Source organism: Chiroxiphia lanceolata, chromosome 9 (assembly GCF_009829145.1).
Source record: "Chiroxiphia lanceolata isolate bChiLan1 chromosome 9, bChiLan1.pri, whole genome shotgun sequence".
In the NCBI taxonomy this organism is placed as follows: Eukaryota; Metazoa; Chordata; class Aves; order Passeriformes; family Pipridae; genus Chiroxiphia; species Chiroxiphia lanceolata.
Genome location: NC_045645.1, coordinates 27,706,248 through 27,728,930, shown reverse-complemented (window position 1 = coordinate 27,728,930; position 22,683 = coordinate 27,706,248). Strand labels below are relative to the sequence as shown.

The 22,683-nt window shown below is 43.5% G+C and overlaps 1 protein-coding gene across 5 annotated transcripts in view; it reads left to right on the top strand.

Annotated features, from left to right (window-relative positions):
• The window catches only part of RASAL2 (RAS protein activator like 2), a 190,608-nt gene that overhangs the window by 58,434 nt on the left and 109,491 nt on the right, over positions 1–22,683 (top strand). For 4 of the 5 annotated variants that reach the window (XM_032696294.1, XM_032696293.1, XM_032696292.1 and 1 more), the window contains exon 1: positions 5,138–5,323. The exons of the other annotated variant lie outside the window; for it this stretch is intronic. In XM_032696294.1, the coding sequence (XP_032552185.1) occupies positions 5,275–5,323 (49 nt within the window). In that variant the 5' untranslated portion in view covers positions 5,138–5,274. Of the gene's footprint in view, positions 1–5,137; positions 5,324–22,683 lie in introns of those variants that run through there. 5 annotated transcript variants of the gene reach the window in all.

Below are 22,683 nucleotides of genomic sequence, written 5' to 3'. Positions count from 1 at the left end.
GAGCTGCTGCTGCTAAGTTCAATTTTGCAGGCAGCAGAAATCCAGATAAAGTACTGAGCTGTATTTTAGAGAATTCATCCTGCAGGAAAGGGTGACTCCGTGTTTGTGACTTCTTTGCAGTGGTTTGGGGTTTTTTTTGTCCTATCAAGAGTTATTGGAGACATTTGGTTTTGATATCTTAGATTCAAGGAGACAATCTGTCATTTCAGCAGCACATTTCTGGAAATGTATGTGGTTCTCCCCACACTCCCCCTCCTCCCCCCCTTGCTATAGATGTCCTGTATCAGTCACAGCAGCATTATTGCTGCCTGCAGTTAATGATAATTTCCCTGTGTTTTAAATTTTGCTAAAGCAAACCAGAGACATGGAACTGCTATCGGCATTTAAACATAGAAAATAAATATACTTCTGCTCCCAAATGAAGACTATCTCTGGAGACAAATTTATAGCAATCTCCCATGTAGTCTCAGTGCTCTTTTCCTTGTCTATCTTAATTCCTAGTTTATGTGCATACAGATGTGGCACTGAAAAGGCTTAAAAAGTTGAATTTTTCAGTCAAATGATTTTTTCCAGATTGGACACCATTTGCTGGGGTGGGAGGTCGGGAATTGGTGATTATCTGAAGAGGTAAACTTTAAATATATAACTTCCTATTTTTTTGAATAATAAGGGTCTTTGATCTGTAGTGTGTTTGGGGTTTTTTGATGGTTTGTTTTTTGTTTTGTTTTGTTTTTTTTCACAAAGAGAGTGTTTGAATGCAGACTGTGCAAATACTTTGATCGAAGCTATTAATGCACCATTGATTTCCTCCATTGACTTGTCCATTAGATATTTAATCTCTTCCTTTTGACAAGTGTGTATTTCTCTGTTTCAAAAGCAGCCTCCCACTGTCCTTTGCACAGTGGGAAGCATCTCCTGCTGGCTTTGTCACTTTGCCAGCCTGGAGACTTGGCTTCCAAGGGCAGTTGAACACTTGGCCTCTTCTTGTCCTTCTGCTGGAGTTGGACGAGTTGGGGAGCAGATTCCCCATTGCATGACCATCCAAGCCAGGTTAATCTGTCCTGCCTGAACAGGGCATGCTGTGATTCCATGGTTTTGTTGCCAAACCCGTGGCAGGAGCGATCTGAAAGGAATCCCAGCGGTGTCCTGGACACTCCCTGCCCTGTGTGCTTTCTTCTGTCCCTCCTTTCTCTTTACTTAGGCCAGTTGTAATAATGTTTTGTTTGGTGGTCACCAGTGAGGAGTTTTTTTAACAGCAACTGCTGAACTGCATCTGTTTCACAGAGTTCTGTTAAACTCTATTTCGAAGAATACATTTCACTTAACCCCCCAAAAAACCCCATAAAAATGAGGAATGATCAGCTGTCCTGGGGTCTGCACAGGCAGGGACTGTGTTTTTGAACTTCTGAAGCATCTCGTTAAGCTGAATGCCCGAGAAACAAAGTGATTTGATTCACTGCTTATATTTAGTATCATTACCTACTGCATTAGGTTCTGTTCTCTTCCAAGCATTAATGGCTTTGCTCAGGAAGGTTAACAGGGAAAACGCCCAGCAGAAGGCATTTTTGTGCTTATCAGAGGGCAAAAGTGTGGAAAACATCAGGTCACTGTGCGTGCTGGGTGTCAACTTGTTTCTTTTTTTTTCTTCTTCTTTATTTTTTTTTTTTTTTTAAGAGTCTGCAGAAGCAGCTTTATTTAAGGGTGGGGAGAGGATGTCCTTCCTTTTTGGTAAAGCCTGTAAAATCAGAGGTGCTGGTGGATCCTTAGAACAAATGTGACCTGAAATCACAACACCCTCTATGTGTCTTGGTCCAGAATCGTGTATCATAAATATGTGGATCCCAAGCTTAAAATGTATCCTGGGGTCCTAAATACCCGAGGTTATAATCTCTCTGGGTTTGAGTATATTTGTAATTGAAACAAAAATTCTAATTACCAGGTTTATATGTAACATTAAAAGTATGATTGACCTTGTATTTATTCCTTGTTAGGAACCAGTTTTTACTGTGACTGTCCATAATCACATGGCAAGCTACGGGGACGGTGCCCAGATTTAAGGTGCTGCTGGTGAAACTTTAGTTTAAAGCATTAAACCTTTGAAGATTGTTTGCAAGTCTTGGCTGCCAAGAGAGCCAAAATCCTAGGCTCACCTCAGGGAATTGCATGATTCCTTGTGTTTCTGGGGCCAGCTGAGGAGCTGTAATCAGCTTTCACCACAGAAGTGTAAAACATACTGTTCAATTTGATGTGTAAGAGGTGAAAGCCCCAGCTGTTGGGGAAGTGGGGTTGATAGTGGAAGCCAGTGGAAGAGTTTGAGCACAGCTTTGCTGGTCTGAAGCCTGTGTGCTGCTCTCCATTCTCCTCAGTCCATTCTCTGTATGTCACGGTGTTGGTTTATCCCAGAAAACCCCTTCAAGGGGTCAACTGACCGGACTCTTCTTTTGACCTGACCTTAAATAGATCCCACATTCAAGCCCATTTTTCTCCCCCTTATGGGGTGTGGGAAACAGCAGAGCTGCTCCCACATTTTTCCCTTTCTGAAGCACGAGGGGCTGTGATTCCTCAGAGCGCTGCTGCTGGAAGCAGCCGCGTTTTCTTTTCCTTGCTCCCGAGGAGTCTCATCCTGGGCCTTGTTATTTTTACTACGTGGAACCCCCTCATAGCCAGGCTGAGGAGCCTCTGTTGCCCCAAGGAATCGCTCTGTTCACTGATACAAATTTGAGGCATCTCCTGAGGTTCCCCGTGACAATCCCATCATCCTGCCAAGGAACCCCCGTTAATATTCATGTGGTAATTGTTTCAGTACTTGGCAGAGTCGAGGGTGTTAATGTGAGGCCTTCTTTGGCTGACGGGTATTAAAGAAGTGATTTATGTTTTGTACTGCAGCAGTGATTTCATTACACTTTAATTAAATTCTGAGCGTCTTTCAGTGGATGTGTGCATAGCATGGACACTTGTATTGAGGCAGTTGGCTGCTCTATTGGGCTACACAAAACTCTCCCCTGTAAGAAGGGCGTGGACCTGCTGGTGCAAGTCCAGAGAAGGACCATGAAGATGATCTGGAGAAGAGGCTGGGGCACCTCTCCTGTGAAGAAAGGCTGACAGAGTTGGAGTTGTTCGGCCTGGAGCAGAGAAGGCTCCAGGGAGACCACTGAGCCCTTTCCAGTACCTGAAAGGTCTACAAGAGAGCTGGGAAGGGAATTTTTACAAGGGCCTGGAATGACAGGACAAGGGGGAATGGCTTCCAACTGAGAGAGGGCAGGGTTAGATGGGATGTTGGGAAGGAATTCTTCCCTGTGAGGGTGGGGAGGCCCTGGCACAGGTTGCCCAGAGAAGCTGTGGCTCCCCCATCCCTGCAAATGTCCAGGGCTGGGCAGGGCTTGGAGCAACCTGGGCTAGTGGAAGGTGTCCCTGCCCAGGACAGGGGGTTGGAAGAAGATGATCTTTTAGGTCCCTTTCAACCCAAACCCAGTCAAGTGAAGGGGAGCAAAGACAGAGGGATGATTTCTCAGTCAAACTCCTACGTGCTGGCAGCTTGTTCCTGGTTAATGGCAATGAAGGTTTGAACTGTGTGCAGCTCTTCTGTAATGAAGTGTTGCTGCTCAAGCTTGGGCAGTGGAACAAGGAGAAGGAGCCCTTTGGCCAGAAGGCTGCTGAGCTTGCACACTGCTTGTCCTGTGCTCCCCTGCCTCTCTGCAGTTGGACTTCTCTTATGGACAGGATTGTTGTGAACCTCGTCCAGTGCACCTGGAAAGGTTCCTGTGAACTTTCTGATTCTGAGAGCAGCACTGTTTCTTTTTTGACCCCAGCCCCTTGATCTCACACTTACCTGAAGGGATAGCAGCAGTTTGATCGTACTTTACTTTTGTAAGAATTGGATTTCTTGAAAGACGAGGTGGAAAGAGGAGGGGAGGACAATGGAATCTGCTGTTGCCTTATTAAGAGAGTAAGAAAAAACGGAGAGTCTTTTAGTAGCCAGTTTGCAAGGTGGTAATAAAAAGAATGTTTGAATAGTTGCAGCACTTTCTGTGCTTCAGTTTAGATGTAATAAAGGTCTTTTATGAGATAAGTGATCTTTGATAGAAAGATAAATAAAAAACATGTCTGAAAAGGCATAGGATGGCAGCTGTTTCAGAGAGGCACTTGTTACTTACCACCTTGGGGCTAAGGATTGCCCAGTGCTGGCTTTCTCCTCACTCAGCCTTTACCACAGAGGTCAAGCAGTGCTTCATTAGTGTATCCACAGAGGGATAGTCTCTGGCAAGAGAGCTTTTGTTGCCAGCAACCAGGCAAATGTTAGAGCCCTCTGGATCTGTGCAGAAGGGTTTGGTGGTGTGTCTGGTGCGCGGTGCTGGTGTGTTCTGTGTGCTCAGAGGTTGAGCTGCCATGAGGTAAATGCCTCAGAATGGTGGGGAAAACCCCTTGGAGACTAAAGGAGCCCAAGGCCGTGTGTGGTGAGGTGGAGATCTCCCAGAACACAAGCAGGTTGTGCATGAAACACGCCTGGGGAGGATGTGTTTGACCCCTGCACACAGACACACACATTCCAGCCAGGCAAAGCTTGTTCCTGGAGAGTTGGGGACTGGCTGACACGTGGGCTGACCCAGCCATCCCTTGCTTCCCCATGGCTCCTACCATTGCTCCTACAAGGTGCAGCAGTTGTAGCTGTTGGTGCCTCCTCTGGGGCTTGTTTCTGCATCTGTCTCTCCCTTCTTTGCCTTCCAGCCCTGGAGTACCACGAACACTTTTCGAGTCCTTTGCCCAAACGCTTGGAATGCTTATGGGACACTTCGTCCTGGAAATCCAGAAGCCCTCTCCAGAGGAGGAAGCAGCGTCTCCTGTTTGTCTTGAGTCCCAACAATGGCCTCAGAATTTGCCTAATTTAAAAGCCCAGTTTTAATCTGATGGGAAGATGTTTGTGTATTTAAAATAGTTATTCCTTGCCGGAGCCACTCCCTGCTTTTGTCCTTCACTGCTGGACTTTTCGGCTTGGCTTAGCTAACGTGCAGGGCTTGTTTACAGCCGAGATACTGGAGCATGAAGAAGGAAGTCAGTCCCTTTAATCCTGATTCAGTTCCAAGCTTCCTGTGCGTGTGCATGCACGCGTGTGTGTGTGTGTGTGCTCAGCCTTGTTCCTTCAGATGCTGAGCAGCCTCAGTAGCAAAAGCCACGGGGCTGCTGGAGGAGCAGGGACGAGATGCAGGCGTCCCTTTTTACCCCTTCCCCCTGGTTTGGCCCTGAGCAGGTTTAGACAACACGGGTAAAAATTCCAGTATGGCAAGCCTGGTGAGGAAGGTGCTGGTGCAGGCAAAGACGTGGAGCGGTGAGTACGAGAAGCATCTTGCCTGATGGGAAAGATAACTGCTCACAGGGTTGCTTTGGGTGCCTGGGAGGAGAAATGCGGGCAGAGAGGTGATGGGTACTGCTGCTGTTTTCATCTTTGATCTCCAGTGTGAGATGGCAGCCTGGAAATGCCGAAACCTTTGTCCATGGACAAGATGTTTATCCAGAGGAATGTGTGTTTAAAGTCTGTTCCTTAGCCTGCCCTGGGATTTCTGCTGTAACCTGGCTCTGCAACAGCAGCAGTCTCCCTAAATAGGGTGGCTTTTGTTGTGGGAGGTTTTTGGGGGAGAGGGGAGCTTGCAGGAGACGGGCATCTCAGGAGCATTTAAACCATTGTGTCGGTTGCGACTCTACCGAAAGATGAGGTTGTGAAGAAAACAGTGCTAATGAGCTATGGGAAAAACTATTTCGGTGCTTTGTTCTTATTCTTCTGGTTTGGTGGCAAGTATCTAACTGGATTTCAGTAAGGTGCTCTCGTGTTGCATGGTTGCCGAAATTGTCATCAACCGCGTTGGATATTTTGGATTTTAAAATATTCCAGTAGCAGCACCAGCCAGTGCCTGGGGTTTTTCATTTAAATGTATGGTGTTTATCCAGCTCTTAATTGTGCAAATTAGAATAATTATGGAGTGTGATTACATGCATACCCGGTGACTGGTTTTGGGAGGCTGTCTCAAATTTCAAGAATTGATTTTATTAGCCTTGTGTCTTGCTGGTGCAAGAGCCCTCCTTGGTGCTGCTCCTCTGCAGAGCAGACATCAGAGGCTGCCTCAGCAGGAAACAATTTCTGCAGTGGCATATCCGAGGGAATGAATCTTTAATAGGGCAGAAGGCTCTTCAATGACTCGGGCTAATTAGGACTGATTAGGTGAGTTACTGGAGACTGAAACCACCCTCCCCAAGCAGGACAACTTTCGTGCTCCAGGCTGTGATAAGGGCTGGAGGGTACAACCTGAGCCACATGTGGTGAAGTTTGTGCAAGTGCCAGTTTTGTTCAATGTGTGAACTTTAATGAGTGGTTATTCTTGGAAATTAAGACTTTAGGGTGAATTACCGACTTCTGCCTTTCTCTCCTGGGCCTGCAGCTCTGTGTTTGTGGAGGGGGCAGTTCAGGCACAAGCACATCTCTTGTGTAGAAGTTGTGGACTGGATGTGGCAAGTATTGCACTGTCCTTCTCTGGGAAGGTCTTGTTGTCCAATGTTATTCCATTCTAGCCCAAACATACAGGTCTCTTTTCACTCACTCAAGGTTTCTCAGAAATTTCTGCCTCTAGGAAAAACGGAGCTATGACTTGAAACAGAGTATTCACCCTGGTTATGCTGTGACAGATGTGGTGTGACAAATACAGGAAACTGTAGAGATGTCCTTGATCTCTCTGTAAATAGCCTGGGACATTGGATAAATTAACCAGTCTTTACAGTAAGAAAGTGAGGGAAATTAAATGTCATGGAAGCCTAGAATGGTTTGGTTTGGAAGGGACCTAAAAGATCATCTCATTCTAAGCCCCTGCCATGGGCAGGGACAACTTGCACTATCCCAAGCCCTGTCCAACCTGGCCTTGGACACTTCCAGGGATGGGGCAGCCACAGCTTCTCTGGGCAACCTGTGCCAGGGCCTCCCCACCCTCACAGGGAAGAATTCCTTCCCAACATCCCATCTAACCCTGCCCCCTGTCAGTTTGAAGCCATTCCCCCTTGTCCTATCACTACATGCCCTTGTCAAAATTCCTTCTCCAACTCTCTTGTAGACCCCTTTTACTTGCTTCAGAGATAAGGAGAAAGGAATTATTTCAGTTGAAATTTCAATTAAAAAAAAAGACAGTCTGAGAATTAACAGAGGGGGTTTTTTTATAGGCAAGTCTTGCAGTGACTAGAACATACATTTACCTTGCTTAGATTTCTTCAGAGATGTTTTAGCCCATCAGTGTTTGAAAGCACAATTCTTTGTTGAGGGAAACATGGCCAGTAGGGTAACATGTAAAAAGTCTTGGCTTTATAATTTTCAGCATGATTTCAGGATCCCTGCAGAGTTGTGTTGTGTTGGTTTGGTTTATTTTATTTTTTTTTACTTAAATCTTATTATTTATGCCGTGGAAAGGTGTGTTAAATGCATTTTTTTTTAAATACCTGCAGGATGTTAGGAAGTCGAGGATGCTGGGAGAGTGAGATGAAACACAGCTGGTGGGAAGGTAGAACCTACTGGGAAAAGCACTTGGATAGGGTGTATAAATACAGGCCCTCATTCTGTCCTGTGGAAAGCGTGGGCTGGAAGCCAGTTTGGTTTCTTCATTTGGGAAATTTTGGTGCTGGGATCTGTAATCCCAGCCTGCTGCCCAGATCTTCGTACTAGACCATGGATAGAATGAACACTGCAGTGAGTGGTCAGATGGAAAAAGAAATGGCACAGGAAGGAAACGTTAGAAAGAAGCATAGAAGATACTTACAGTATTTATTTTCCAGTGTTTATAGTGAGGGGAGCAGCAAGGATACAGTTCTGCACCTTACTCTGTGTTCTCACTCTGCTGCAAAAGAGGCTGGATGAGCATTTTGTCTTTACAATGTAGAGTCTGTGTTTGATTACCACTCTTCCTTATTAACTCTTCTCATACCATTAAAAATAATATTTTCTTTCATCCTTAGTTGCTGGGGAGATAATTGCTTGGAGGAAATCTGAAAGTGATTTTGGGTTTGTGGGGTCCAAATTTATGCATTTGGTTAGCCATGGACAACTCACAGCAGCTTTTAGAGATTTTAGGATTAATGAAACAACATCAGTCTTCAGAAGGAACTTCTAAGTGGTGACTTTTGTATAAGAACAGATGAGATGAATATTCTACATACTTTGAGACAGCTGGATTTTGAACAACCCCCATATAATGTCATATTTTAATACAATGTAATAGTTTAAGTAATATTTTTAATGCCTCCTATTAATGTATAAATATGTTTAAGGTTAGTTACGGTAGGGAACTTGTGAGCACTTCATGAAGTGGTGGTGAAACTCAACATCCTGAGCTTTTGATCTTTATTTAAACCAAAAAGGTTATAAAGTGTCATGGTCAAAGTCGGCAAATGGCATTTTGCCAGCCTAACAAATGCTGCTGTATTTATCTCTCCTCTCCTGAGATCCCTGCTACTTTGAAATACTCTTTAGCTGACCCGTCTGCTGGTGTATGGCTGTAGGAGAAAATGCAAGATAAACTGAAATGAGCTTGAGCTGTGCCCTATAAATCAACTGAAACTGGTTGTTCTTTACCACCATTGTTTGCCTTAAAAAGGATAAAAATGCAAACTGGATGGAAAACTCAACACTTTAAAGAATAGCAAAGCAGCAAAAGCTTGCAGAGAAGGACTTAGCTAAGCAATATCCTTTGTTTTCTAACTGTGATGCCCATTGCTGGAGCTGCATCTCCTCAAAGTGCTGCCGTGTCACCTGGAGGTTGTGCAGGATGATGTCGAGAGGCTGTTAAGTGAAAGTTAAAGTTGTCACATCAAAGCTCTCAAATAGCAGCAAAGTAACAGCCTTAATGGCTGCACCATCTCAAAAGTTGCTGTCTGTTGGCAGGTAAGTAATGGCAGTAGCAGGAGTCTCGGGTACCTGGGAGGATTTTATCTGAGCAAGAGGAATATCTTCCATGAGAGTGCTGAGGGTGATGTGTCAGGGACCTTCACATTTACATAAAACAGTGTGGCTCTTAAAGGTGGTACCCCTGAGCTGTCACATCAGAACCCACGGCTGAGGGAGCTTCAGGATTGATTTAATCACCTGAGTGCAGTGACATTTATGCTGCCCGTTCAAGTGAACATGTTTAAAACATATTTACTAACAAAAGCATCTCGCTTAATGACTATCTTGCAGTACAGGTGTCAGAAATACTCTGAATCTGGTTTGCATTTAGCAATGCTTCTTTCTGCTGTCATGGACCTGTCTGCAGAAAAGCTTTTAATGTTCTCAAACAGATTCTTTCTCTTTTTTTCCCCCCCCCAAATAATGTGTCATTGCCTTGTATATTCATTGTTCTGGTGAACCTCCTAGGCAGGCACAGGACGTTGTGTGTTATTTCCTCTGCAGACAGATAATTGCAGGAGGGAGAGGAAATTGAGTTGTGTAAAGTGCAAATTCTTAAATAATGTGTATAAGTTCCTATTTCTCTTTGCTGGGAACTTAATATATCTTTTATTTTTCATTTTCTTTAAGCAACGAAAAGATTTTAACCTCTAAAAAGCAAAGTTGAGTTAGTAATAAATCTCTTTGTCAATGAATCATATTTTCTCTGAGGATACCTGATATTAAATGTAACCTTTCTCCTGTTCTCTGTATCTCCTCTTGATGAAGGGACTGCATCAAGGCTACTTGTACTGCTCCAGTCACTCCTCTTTGGGGAGGTAAATCTGCAGTCACCTTCTGACATGACAAAACACCAATTATTGCTGCTGGTGTAACCACTGGAAGTACTGGGGTTCACTTGTCAGTGTATTGTGGTGTTATCATGATTAAATTCGTGATCCTGAGGGTTGTTACCCGATAACAGTAAAGGAGAGAATTAGTTTGGGATATGAGGTTTCCAATCTTACTAGCAGGGTGTGAGAGGAGATAACAAATGAGATGATAGTTTAGGGTAGAGGGAAGAGTGAATTTAAAATGAGTTCTGTGAATGCTGGAGGTTACTTCAGGGCTGAAAGTTATAATTAGGCTGGTCAGAAAAAATACAGACAATAATTTCCCGCTTGTGTCTGTAGATTTTAAAGCTTTAAAAGTCCCCATATGAAACTTTTGCCGTCGTCAGGTACTTTCTGGGACAATCATAGGCAGCAGCTCGTTCTTCTCGGAGCTAAATTCAGCTTTTTCCAGACTAAGTGCTCAAAATAACTGTTCTTGCTAAATTGCAGCTTTCTAGCTGTCAGGTTTCAAGAGCTGCCCATCAATCCTCGACTGTGTAAGGCCAGGTAATGGCAGCATTAGACCTGTCTGTGTCAGAAGCAGCAGCACTGGAATGTCTTTGCTGCTTCTTGACTCCCTCTGGAATCTCTGGAGTTAAGATCTTGAGATAATAAACACATGCTCCTTCCCTTCCCCTTCCTCTCTGTCTTGTTTCCCCTTTTGTTTCTGGCTCTAAATTTCTGAGCTGTAAATGCCCATTTATTCCTCCTTTAGTGAGAAGTTGTGTTGTGTGTCACTACTCTCTTTTGTATTGCTGCATAAATTCTGCCTAATTTTCCCTGTAGTGTAGTTTGTGGTGATTGGCTTCAGTTCTTTTACTAGGAATGCTTGCATTTAATTGTATTGCATTTAATAATAGGAAAAGAATGTGAAAGTAGTGATTTCCCTTCCCCCTGGCTTTGGTGGGATTACCCAGAAGTTGCCACCTTCTGGTTCATTCAGAAATTTCCTTAATGTCTGTGTAGCACAAAATTTAGAGATCTTAAAGGTAAAAGAGCCGCAGCTTGTATTTTAATTTTCCTCTCAGTGCCAGGTTCCAAAAAAAAAAGAAAATGTATATTGATGTTAGAATAGATATTTTTGGCATTGTTAAATTTACTGAACTGTGATTCATTTGATAGTCTAGAGCTGTGATTATAAGAAGGACTTCTAAAAATGGATTGAAAGCAGGGGTCCAGGTGGGTGATCTCTTTTGTTCAATTCAGTGATATTCAATCTCTTAAAATACAATAAATTGAAATGGAATGGAATGGCTATGGACTATTCAGCTGTGAAAAAAACAGTGGATACAACAGGAAGGCTTGTGTGATTTAATCCATTTATTGGCTGTGTTTGATAGTTGTTACATGGGAAGAGCAGAGGAGAGTGAGTGGGAAAAGTAACTGAAAAAGCCCAGTAGGGCAGAAGAATGGAGGACAGAAATAAACCCAACCTTTTTTTTCCCCAGTGAATGTGGCAAAGATTCTGAATAAGGAATTGATGTGCAATCATCTCGGTATAAATCATGCACTATTTCTGGAAAACTTCCTGTAGACTTGAAATCCCACTGCAGACTGATTTCATTAAGAAAGTCAGTTTAAGAGGTATCTGTGTCCTCTCACCTTTGCTTACAGTTTCCTTGGATGAGCCACTTGAAGCCGAGGAGCTGTAAATCCACAGTCACCCAAGTGAAAGGTTTTTTAACAGCTCAGAACAACAAAGTGCTTCCCACAAGGTCTCCTCAGAGCCAGAGCTTCCCCAGGGTACCACAGCAGCGAGTTTGGGATTTGTTGGTCTTTGCTTGTACTTCTGTGATCCAGTAAATGTTGAGTTGATTCTCCCTGCACTTGACAGGCTTTAGTTATCCTTCTACCCAGCTGACCATTGCAGCTTTGCAAAGCTGGTCTCCGTGTACCTGAATTTCCACCCACGCCACCAAGACGTGCTAAAATGGGTGTGTGTTCCACGGTTTGAATGTGGTTTAGTGGCTTGGCAGGAAATGTGGATTTTTATTCACTTGATAATAAACCTGCTTAATTAAGGCACAGTGCAAGTTTGCAAAATGGCTGGGGTTTGGGGGGAAAGTGTTGGGAGATCCTGTACCCTGTTTTGTGCGTGCACAGTGAATCACGGTGTCAGCTCTGGGAACAGAGCATTCCACTGCTCAGCTGCTTGGGGAACATCATCTGTGTATGGAACAAAGCAAGTAAGAAAACAGGGAGAGAAGAGCTCGTGCCTTCTGTGCATTGGAAATACAACCTGTATCTAACATTTACTGACCCAGAAAGGAAAGGCTCAAAAGAGAACTTGTTAAAATAACTCTTTTATCTAAAGAGCGTATAAAGGGTTATTTTAGATATCAACAATTAAGGTTGTCTGAAGTGTAAAAGCAACAGTGTATTTACTGTAGGACAGTAAATACCTTTAGCATTATCAGCTCTTTTCAAGCACTTTGGTGTCAAGTATTTCTTACTGACCCATAAGAGTCCGAGTCCAAAAGTGGGATGGCAGATGTGCAGCTTCCCATGGTGACATCCCTGTGTCTGGTAGATGAATATATTATACAATCCTAGGATGGTTTGGGTTGCAAGGGCTGTAGAGCTCATCTTGTTCTACCCCCTGCCATGGGCAGATTGTCTTGCACACTTTCTGTCCTGGCTCCTGTGTTCTCTGGATGTGAGAAGTTCCAAAGTAGGTTTGACAGGTCAGTTAAAAACCATTAATAAATGAACTGAAAAAAATCCCCCAAACCAAACCACAGCTTATTAAACTCTCAAGGTGATTTGTTCAGGCTTATCTCAAGGATTGTCTTTTTGTATTTAATTGCAGCAAATTATATTCCTTGAGGGGTTTATATTTTAAGAAGATAAGCCCAGATTTATCCCTTTTTTCTTTATTCCAGTTTATTCCAGAGTAATAATCAGTTTTCTTCTGTCATTTTTTTAGACAGTCAGGAAGGACTTGATATGCTTGACAGCTTTTCAGGCAGGAGGAACTTGATTTTTGTTTTGATTTCAGTTGTCCCCCTGGGTGTGTTTATACAGGGAGGTGAGTTTTGGCCTCTGTTGCTGGACATGAAGCCAACAGCAAGGTGGTAAACTCACAACAACTTCTTCAGGCCCTCCAAGTTGTGTGTCAGTCCTGTGCAGCAGCACCTTTTAGTGTGAAGCTGCTCGTGCCTCACTCTGCTGTTGGGATTCATGAGGGCACAGCTGTCCTGAAGCAGGAGCCCAAGGCATGGCTTGGAAAGGAGATTTCTATGTGTGTTCCACCACCTTTCCTGCCTTTCCATGCCTGGTATGAGCAGGAGCAGCACTAACTGGATCCCTGTCCCCCTCCTTCCCTCTACACCAGGGTTGCAAGTGGGGAGAGAGCTGTTCTGAGCTTTGGGATCTTTTCCCTCCATCATTCCTTCAGTTCTATCATCTCTACCCCAAAATTCTTCTAGCTGATGATGGTAACAGCACAGCCTATTTTGCAGGAGCCTTGACCAGTTAATGTTTGGTTCAGAGATAAGTGTAGGAGGAGTTTTACTGACCCTAAGACCTGATATGGGTTTCCATAGTTAAAAACTGGATGTATTAGTATGGGATAGAAGCGAACAGTATAACCCCAGTTTTGTGTGGGGTTGACCTGTGGGGCTTTTGCTCCGTTTGTAGCATTCCCATGAAATCTGAGGTCGGCATTGTCCTGCTCCATCCTCACTTGGTGTGGAACAGGAAGCGAGGGCCTTGCATGCATCTAATGAGGTGGTGTTGGGAATGCCGATTTCTGAGGATTTCCTGGCCTTTCTTGTTTTTCTGGAAAGAAGAAAACAAAACTTTAATGCGACAAAAAATAAAATCCTGGTCTGTCTGCCTCTTCCCTTGCCACTCCCCACCACTTCTGCCTCGTGCATGGCCAGCCCCGGGGTGGGATGTTTCCAGGATCCTTTTTGAAGATATTTATAAATAAGTTGAGCTCCATATGTTTGGTTTTTTTCCCAAATGATTCCTTTACTATAAGTCATTGTATTTCTGTGTAATTGATCTATGGGTGGCAACTTGCATTTAGGGAGGGAAGTTGCAAATGGGTTTGGCCCGTGGTGTGCAAACATCGAGAAAGGAAATAAAAAAATAGTTTGACAGTAACCTTTGTAATGACATGAGGAGAGAAACTTGTTAAAAAAAAATCCAAGCTAGTTTTAACTTGTTTTGGAACAACAAGAATAAATGGGATGCATAACTGTGATGGACTAAAATAGAGCGTGGAAGAGTGGGCACAGATTTCTCTCCTCCAGCCTCAGCCTGCCCAGCAAAGTTGGGCCTTACTTTTATAAATATCAATAGATAAGAAGGGCGAAGGCACTTCAAGTGCTGAGTATTTTTAGCAAGGAGGAAAAGCATTTCAGCAGAGTTCCTTCCCATACATTGTGGTCATAAATCCGTTACCTTGGTGAGCTTGAAAACAAATCAGCATTTCAGGTTCAGTGTCCTCAGCACGTAGATTTATCCCCCCCAGCACAAAAGGGGTGAACTCTCTGTGTTCCTGCCTGGTTTGGGGAAAGAGGGAATGTGTGCTGCAGGCAGGAATATCTGTGCTGGAAAGCCAGGAGCCACAGCAGGGCAGGGGGAGCGAGTGCCCTACCGTGTCCCACGTAAGGAGATTAGGTTAAGACTGCAGCCTGGACTTAGCAAAAATTAGAAAGGATAATGCTGCATTAATTCACACAGGTCCGGCTTCTGTAGCACAGTGACAAAACAAAATTAGTAATAGTCTAAAAATATAACCCTGAATAAAAGAACTTTCTCCTCCTTTTTGCCCTGTTCCTCCTCTTCCCCTCGCTTCCTGCTTCAGCACCCAAAATTGGAAACTTAGAGTGGGCCTTGAATGGGATTTTTCTTCCTCCCCCCATGCCTTCACTCGAAAAAAAAAATATATTTTTTTTTATATATTTTTTTTTTTCTTTTAAAAGCCTGTTTGTGTAGCAGTGACTCAGTCCTGCGGTGCCTATCTGCCTTGTGGCAGGCATGGGGCTGTCTGGGGAAGCGGAGTGTGCACATACCCAAAGTGTGAGACAAGCTTTGAAATTGCACCAAGTGCACTCCGAGCGTCCAATGTGCCGGATCACGCTGCGATTCCAGTAACAGCCAGAGCTCTCCTGGCTCCCAGTGGGAAAGTGGTCATGCTGCTGGAAAAGGGGAGAGGGGCCAAACTGCACATTCATTTGGATAATTAGGTAAACAGTAAATAGGAGAAGGCTGTCTCCTACTCAAACTTCATTGTTTTTTCCTTAAAGTCTATATTTAGATTTGGCAACCAGATTTATCACAATAATTGGTGCATTGTTTAAACAAGGTCACTGATGTGTGTGCATGTTTATCTCTGCTTAACTGGATTGCTTATTTGAAGTAGAAATACCTCCAAAAATATTATGCAGAGCTCTTGAAAACTTGTGTGCTCGAGTCCCGAAGCACATGGTCTTTATTAGAAAATAGATGCAATTATTCACGTTTGGTTTTGCAGCTTCAAGTCCTGAGGGATTTGTACATAAAACTGTGGAGATTTGATTACATCCTGATTTTATGTCTCACTGGTACATGAGTGTTTCATATGTGTAAAACCTTTTTATAAGGCATAGATTGTAACAAGTTCCTAAGTGAAGCCAGACGGGTGCTGTCCTGTCTGTTGGAACTGGAAGGCACGCGCTCATTAATTTAGTCTAACTTTGGTGGTTGCTTGTGTGTTTATAAAATCCAAAGTGCCTTTGTGTTTTACATTTAAAGCAAATATTCTGGACTCGTTGGCGGGGTGGTTTGAGACTTCAAGATACAATTTCGAAGTCGGGGTTTATTGTTCACAGCAGTTCTGTGCCACTCTGTGAGGATGGAGCACGGTTTACTAACGGTGCTAGTGTGGTCGAGGTAAAAATAGCAAATATCAGCTCATTTTCCCTTTTAATGATGAAGTGAGAAAACAAAAAAAGAAAAGACATTTCAGAAATGTCAACTGGAGAGGATTTTGCCCTAAGCAAGAGTGTGCCATTCTGGGGGGTTTTGTTTCCTTTTTTTTTTTTCCCTGGTCCTGTCAAACCTTTTGGTGAGAATTTTTTTTTTTTTTTTGGCAAGGAAAATAATTGAGAATTTACATTTTTTTTAAAGAAATTGCAGCACAGTGGCTAGCTGCTGGAGGTGCTGCTTGTGCAGGCTTACAAATAAGACTTTGCGTGCTCAGTTTGGAAGGGATTTACCTCAGAAACAGGCAGTTCTGTGGTCTGGTATGGCAGCATTCACACCTAATGAAACAAAAACAAAGTCAGTCTGGAACTTGAAAGAGAAGTGATCTCTGGTACAGTCATAATGAATAAAAAGACATTAAAAAAAATGAAGTGCTTGTCTTGATGGCTTGCTGGAGGACAGGGCTTCAGCCTCCCTACACAGCTGGCACTGACAGCATTCCTTGGGATGGCTTTGCTGGCTGGGGACTCTGCCTGGGATGCAGTGCCTTGTGCTTCATGCAAATCCTTTTTCACAATGTCCACTTCTTTCTTTTGCCCTTTAATGGGGAAGTGTGTGCATGTGTCACAGATTTGTTCCCTAAGTAGTCTCTGAAAGAGGAATTGTTTTCTTTCCCTCCTTCCATCTTTGTCAAAGGTTGAAGTTATTCTGTATCTTTCTCTTCTGGGGAGAGACTCCTTTTGTACATGTTACCATCAGACAGATGTTAATATTAACTTTTGTGGGGTTTCATTTAAATTCACAGTGCAGGCTCGGGTTAGGACATACAGGTTCAGCTCTCAGACATCACGTGGCGCATCACAAGCAGTGTCCTACGCTGGTCATCTTTAATTATTCTTTAAATTGCAAACACAGGAGGTTTTAGTGTAAGTGCTCCTTTCTCTCCCCGAGCCTTGTGCTGTTTTGGTGCCTGCAGGTCACCTTGTTCCATCCTGTGGCTCTGCACACTGTTGCCAGTTGTGGAGTCTCCTCCAGCGCTGGCGCCGGGCTCGCAGCAGGCTCAGGCTGGCAGAAGGTACATCTTCATTTCAGCGCTTCATCACTGACCCTGACATGTGGCTTCTGCACTGATTCAAGACTGTTGCTGACAGACAACCTGTGGAGACTAAACTCTCTGGTTAGAAGGTCATTTACATTTAGTAAATGCTCTTTTTTCTCCTCTTTTGGTTGTTTCTTTTACAACTTTCTCTATGTGGTGCTTAGTAGTCGGTGCTACAGCAACTGGAATTTTACATAGACCCTCCTTCCACGCTGCTTCTAAATGTTTTCACTTCAGACTTTTGGCATTTTGAGATCCTGGCATGTTTCATCATTCCTCCCTGTGATTCATTCCTCCATTTAGATAAAGGTTTAATCCTAAACTCCGGATGTCACTGATTTATCGTCCGTTGTTGCACTTTAATTTGCTAATATTGACACAGCATTGTGGAAAGGCTGCAAGGTGGGTGTTAGGATAGTTCTCATACAGCTCAAGGAATTTCCCTGCCTAAAATCAGAGCCTAAAAGAGTTGTGGATTTGTAAATTCTCCCTTCTGGTTGGTTGTATGCCCAGCTCCCAGTGCCACAACTTAGTGGTGCACTTGGCAGTGTTGGGCTTATGGTTGGATTCAATCTCAAAGGCCATCACAGCAGACACAGTGTTTCTATTACTGGTGATGTTTACATGGTAAATGCAAGAATTTAATTTTACATGTTGCTGAAGTTTGTTCTTTGTTTATATGCACCATAAGAGTACACTCTCCAATGATTTTGGAGAGTATTTTCAATTAGCTGCTGGTTATCTTTTGCTGCTACTTGGCTTTACAGTGGGATTTCCAGTGTTTGAGAAGCTTGTTTTAAAATACATTTGCAAAGCTAGTATTGTGTGAAGGAGTTGTTGATATAAAGATAGTTTATTCACTCTAACAAGGACAAAATAAGGCCAACAGAGTTACAGCAGTTAATTAAAAAAACAATGCAGAATGGAATTATAAACCCAATTCCTGATATCCTTGGTGGAGACTAGAGCTGGTGGGTCTTATTTTTGCAACAGTCTGCACTGAGGATGTGCTCCTTTATAGTTACATAAAAATAAAGGCTGGAAATTTTACACAATTATTACTGTGTAAATTATTCTATACACACACGTATCCAATATATGCACCTGCTATTTGAGAATAGTTACCAAGACCATTTTTGTGATGTTTATCCATTAACTTGCCTATATGCTATAACTATTTTTCCTCTCAGTAATGTTTAAACTGTAGTTGGTTTGACACAGAGAGGGATCACATATAGCAATAAAACTGTGTTCTGCTGGTACTGCTTTAGGATTGCAGCAGTAATGATTTTTTTTTCCACTCCACAGAAATTCAAAACACTACAATTGAGAAAGGAACAGGGTGATGGAAAGGTAATTTTGCCTGCTGAAAAACAACACCATTAAAAACTGAAATCAGCAGCTTGTATATGATATTTCCAATGGTACCAAGCCCAACCTGTAATCATCAAGAAATGGATGTCAGGGTGGGCATAAGCACTTTTTTATTTATGTAGTGGAAGTTTATGTATTTATATAAATATATCGATTTATTTATGGAGTTGCAAAAGTTGTCAGTGAGCAGTCAGTGTGTAGCTGTCTGTCTTCAGCAGTGAAGTTGGTGATCTGTGGCTCCAGAGGGTTTCCTGCCAGCCTGAGCTCCCTGTGTGTGTTTGTGGGTCACCGTTAAGCCCATGGAGGAGCCAGACCTGTGGGAGCAGCCGTGGCACAGGCCAGGGCTGAGGGCTTGCCTTCCTCACAGAATCCCCGAAATCTCTCCAAATTTCTGAGGCAAGTGCCACCACTCACTCCACCTTTCTGCTGATACATCTTGCCATGCTGCAGAGAGCTTGCCAGAGTGTTCACCTTCAGGCCATACACTTATTTATTTTGCACCAGTGCACGTTGGTAAACCCTTGGCTGTTTGGGGTGGCTCGCAGCTGTGTGTGGGCTCCCTCAGCCGCTGCATGAGCTCGGCTGCCTCTTAAATGTGCGTTTTTATGGCCCTTGAAACTTGGCACAGGCCGTGTTTGGTCGTCAGCAATTACAACAGAAGGTTGCTGGTGAAATTAAAACCTGGCACGGCCGTTCCACAGGTTTATTCGCGACGTATTGAAATGGGGTTTTCTTGCTAACTTTTCCTGGCGTCCACCCAGAGCCCGGCATCTCATAAATTTATGTTATCTCTCACTGCTCTGCTCAGTTGACAGGGGTGTAGCAGCTTCTCATGCAGATCATGGGAACAGCATGGAAAAAGGAAGGCAGGAGACTTTCACGTGGGGAGTTCGTATTGGCAGGGAAATTGTAAAGAGAATTAAAGAGCAGAAATCCCGGAATGGGTCAGGTTAGAAGGGACCACATTGGCTCATGTGGTCCGACCTCCCTGTTCAAGCAAGGCCATCCAAAGCACATGGCCCAGGATTGTGTCCAGACACTCCTGGAATATCTCCAGTGAGGGAGACTCCACGTTGTCTCTGGGCAGTCTGTTCCAGTGCGTGGTCACTTGCACAGTGAAGAAGTTCTTCCTCATGTTCAGGTGGAAATTCCTGTGCATCTTGGAAAGCTTTTCGGTACCTGCCTTCAGAAACTGGACCATGGTGAAAGCAGAGCCGAGTCAGGCTGCATCTCTGCAGCTTTGGCTGTGGTGGAAGGTAAAGGGCTTGGAAACACAGGGCAGGGATGATACAGCAGTCACAGCATGACTTGGCACTGGAATTTAGAGGAGGAAAATGAGGTGCTCTCTGGCATTTGAATGCCCTGGTATCACCATCTAGCTTGTTCACAGAGGCATTTCATTCTCAGCATGGTGAAAACAGCATATCTTGATTTATCTGGGACAGGTGAGCCTGCAGTGTGGTCACTGGGAGGCTTTGCCAGCTCGAAGCTTGGGAGAGGCTCAGGTGGCAGCTCTGCTCTCAGGAACTCTAATTTGGGCTCAGTAATCGATCTCTGTGTTCCAGTCATGCGAATTCCAAGTCACTCCAATCCCAGAGTCACACTTGCTTTTCCAGCCACTCTCGTCCCAAACGCAGCAGTTTTTAAGGTGCTATTTCTTTCGTCCTCTGCATAACTTCTAAACGTTAATTAACACTGGCTTTTAAGTGGTCAAGAAAGTCAGGTGCACTGCTCTGCCCTGAGCCGAGGAAAAGTGATATCCACCTGCAGGAAATGTTGCAGGGGGGAAACAGATGCATCTCGGTGATAGGAGATGGGAAGGGGATGTTAGGTCATTAATTACTTAGCCTTGCGTAAACAAAACTTAATATTTTGAAAAGTCTCTAATTTAAAGGGAAGGAAAAATCTTTCATCTTCTGTGCTGTTCAGCTACGTGTCAAGTTGGGTCAATTGGAAGACTTTTGTGATGATTTTTGCTTTATATATTGATTACTCCTCCGTGAACTGTTCCAATGCAATGAGTATTTGGGCTAGTTTTGAACGGGCAAAGAGTTAAGGGGAGCTCAACTGCAAAATCCAGGATACCCTGTCCCTCTGTATTTCTTCTGGGAGGATGTAGGATGCAATTTGGTTTGCTTTCTACAGGTTAAAGCTCTTTTGATGGCTGGTAATTTGGGACTTAAGCTGGGACCTTCTCAGAAGTGGTGTTTGCTTGACTTACTGTCCTTCTGAATTAGAAGAGAGGACTTGGTTGAAAACCCAGGTGTGGTGAATAAATGTCCAGGGTTTATCATGGATTTTATGGCTGTGTGGCTTTGTTGTTTGTTTTTTTTTCTTTTTTAACTCTAATCTCTTTCCCCTTTCTCCCAACGTGTCTTGGCAAAAAAAAAATTTAAAAAATTTGTGCTTGGTCCTAAACTAAGTTAAAACAGAGCAGCTCTGTCATGGGTGATTGCAGTTCATATTTTTCTTGATATAAGCTATGAACTTAAGTTTTACACGTTGTAGTGCCTTTACTCAAGCACTACACAGCTTTCAGAGATCAGCCGAGCATTAAACATTAATTTGTATCATCAGAGACAGGTTCTCCCTCCAACTGCTTGGCAATGATGCATTTGGGGGTTTTTGTGGTGTTGCTTTTTTTATTTTTTTTAATTGACTGGTCATATTTATTAAACAACAGACACTCTGAGGAATTGCTGAAGCTCCGTGGAGCAGAGCTGGGTCGTTCTTTTGGAAAGCTGAATGGTGGAGAGGGGACTTCCCACGCAGGAACTTTCCCGTTGCCAAAGATTTATCTTCATATGCTCAGTGCAAATGTGATGCTGCTTGTGTGCATTCTCTGTGAAATGTTACAGAGTTAAGGAAGATTGTTTTCCCAATACAATCTTAAAGCTGAAATGCAGCTACCATTCCAACATATCAAATCTGCATTTTGTGCATAAATTATTTAAATATCTCGCAGTAGTGAAATATATGCTGTTAAACATGTCAAGTGGGATGATTAAGTGACTGGATTGTTAGGAAGAAAATAGTAATTTTCTAAAGCTAAATGAATGATTTGGCACAATGAACTGCAAACACTACCAAAAAAAAAAAATCTGAGGAAAATTTGCAAGCAGAGGATCACATTTGTAGGCAGTTGGTATTAAAAACAGGAGTGAAAATATTCTCAAGATTTTCTCGAGTTAATTGACAAACTCCTTTCTCCCACTGACATTATTCTACCTGCTGACAGCTGCGTGGGTGGCTGGGGATCTCACATCACTAATCCACTGGCAGTCACTGCTGTAAGCTGATTTCTTTGTGATAGTGAGACTATGTAAATGCTTCCCAGGATAAACTGCTGCTCTGGAAGGACTTGGGTTTTTGCCTGAGTAACTGGACTGCGGATCAAGGAGAAAGTTCTGCCACATGAATTACTGGCTTATGTGTTCTGTGTACACAAAAAATGCTGGAGCCACTTGAGACCAGTTTTGACTCGGTGGCCTTGGATTAGTGTAGGCAAAGGGTTTGTTTGGGCATCATCATTGCTACTGATGATGTGTATAAAGAAGGGAGAGGCCAGTTTGACTTGAAGCCCAGGCTAACATTTTTGAGTTAGCAAATTAAAAGAATTGTCTTATTGGTAGACTAAGCAAACTTGTGTATCAGTGGTTTTATGTTGATAAACATGTAAGCCTTGTATGCCTTTCTAGAAGCACTTTGAGAAAGATCCTTTTACCCTCAGAAGAGTACACAGGGAAATCTCAGCGAGGCCAAGGCGGCTGGGTAACTTTTCTTTGATCACAAAATGCATTTGTCTGAGCAGGGGTAACATGAAATCAAAAGTGAAATCAGAAAAAGTAAAGACCCGTCTCAGTTTTATTCAAACTTCAGCTAAACTGCGACTTTGATGTTCCTGGGCTTCACTTAGAGTGCTCATTGAAGCCTTTCTCTGTATTGTTAGGTCTGTACAGAGCTGTGGTCCAACCCCTGGCCACACCAATAAAAATAGTTTTAAGTAGAAGTTAACTCATAACTGGTTTTGCACGTTGCTTTGTGCTGTAACTTGATATGTGGTTAATCTTTCTGTGTATTCCCTTGCTGAAATGGGTGGTCTGGGTGATCGGTGTAACGCCAGCTGTACTGGGAAGGAGGGGAAGCGATCTTTCCATACAGTCAGGCATCCACAGGATGCTGATGGAAAAGGATGAGAGCAGCCTGGTGATCATCTCTGTCCTCATGCATTCACCAGTGTCTCACCTAAAGTTCTGTCCAGTCCAAAGTGCTGTTGTAATAAATCCCTGCTTCAGAATTGTCTTGATGCAGCTGGTGTCATATTATGCGTTGAGTCATTCCTCTGTCGTACCAGGTCCTCTGATAGGGCAGATAAGGGCTCTCAAATGCTGTTTCAAACCATGGTCTGAGTGGGTGCTCAGCCTGGCTCTGAGATATTAGCAGGAGTTAGAAAACAAGCAAACCCCGGGGGGACTTCAGCTACTGGGCTGGCTGTCTGCGTTTTCTGCCCT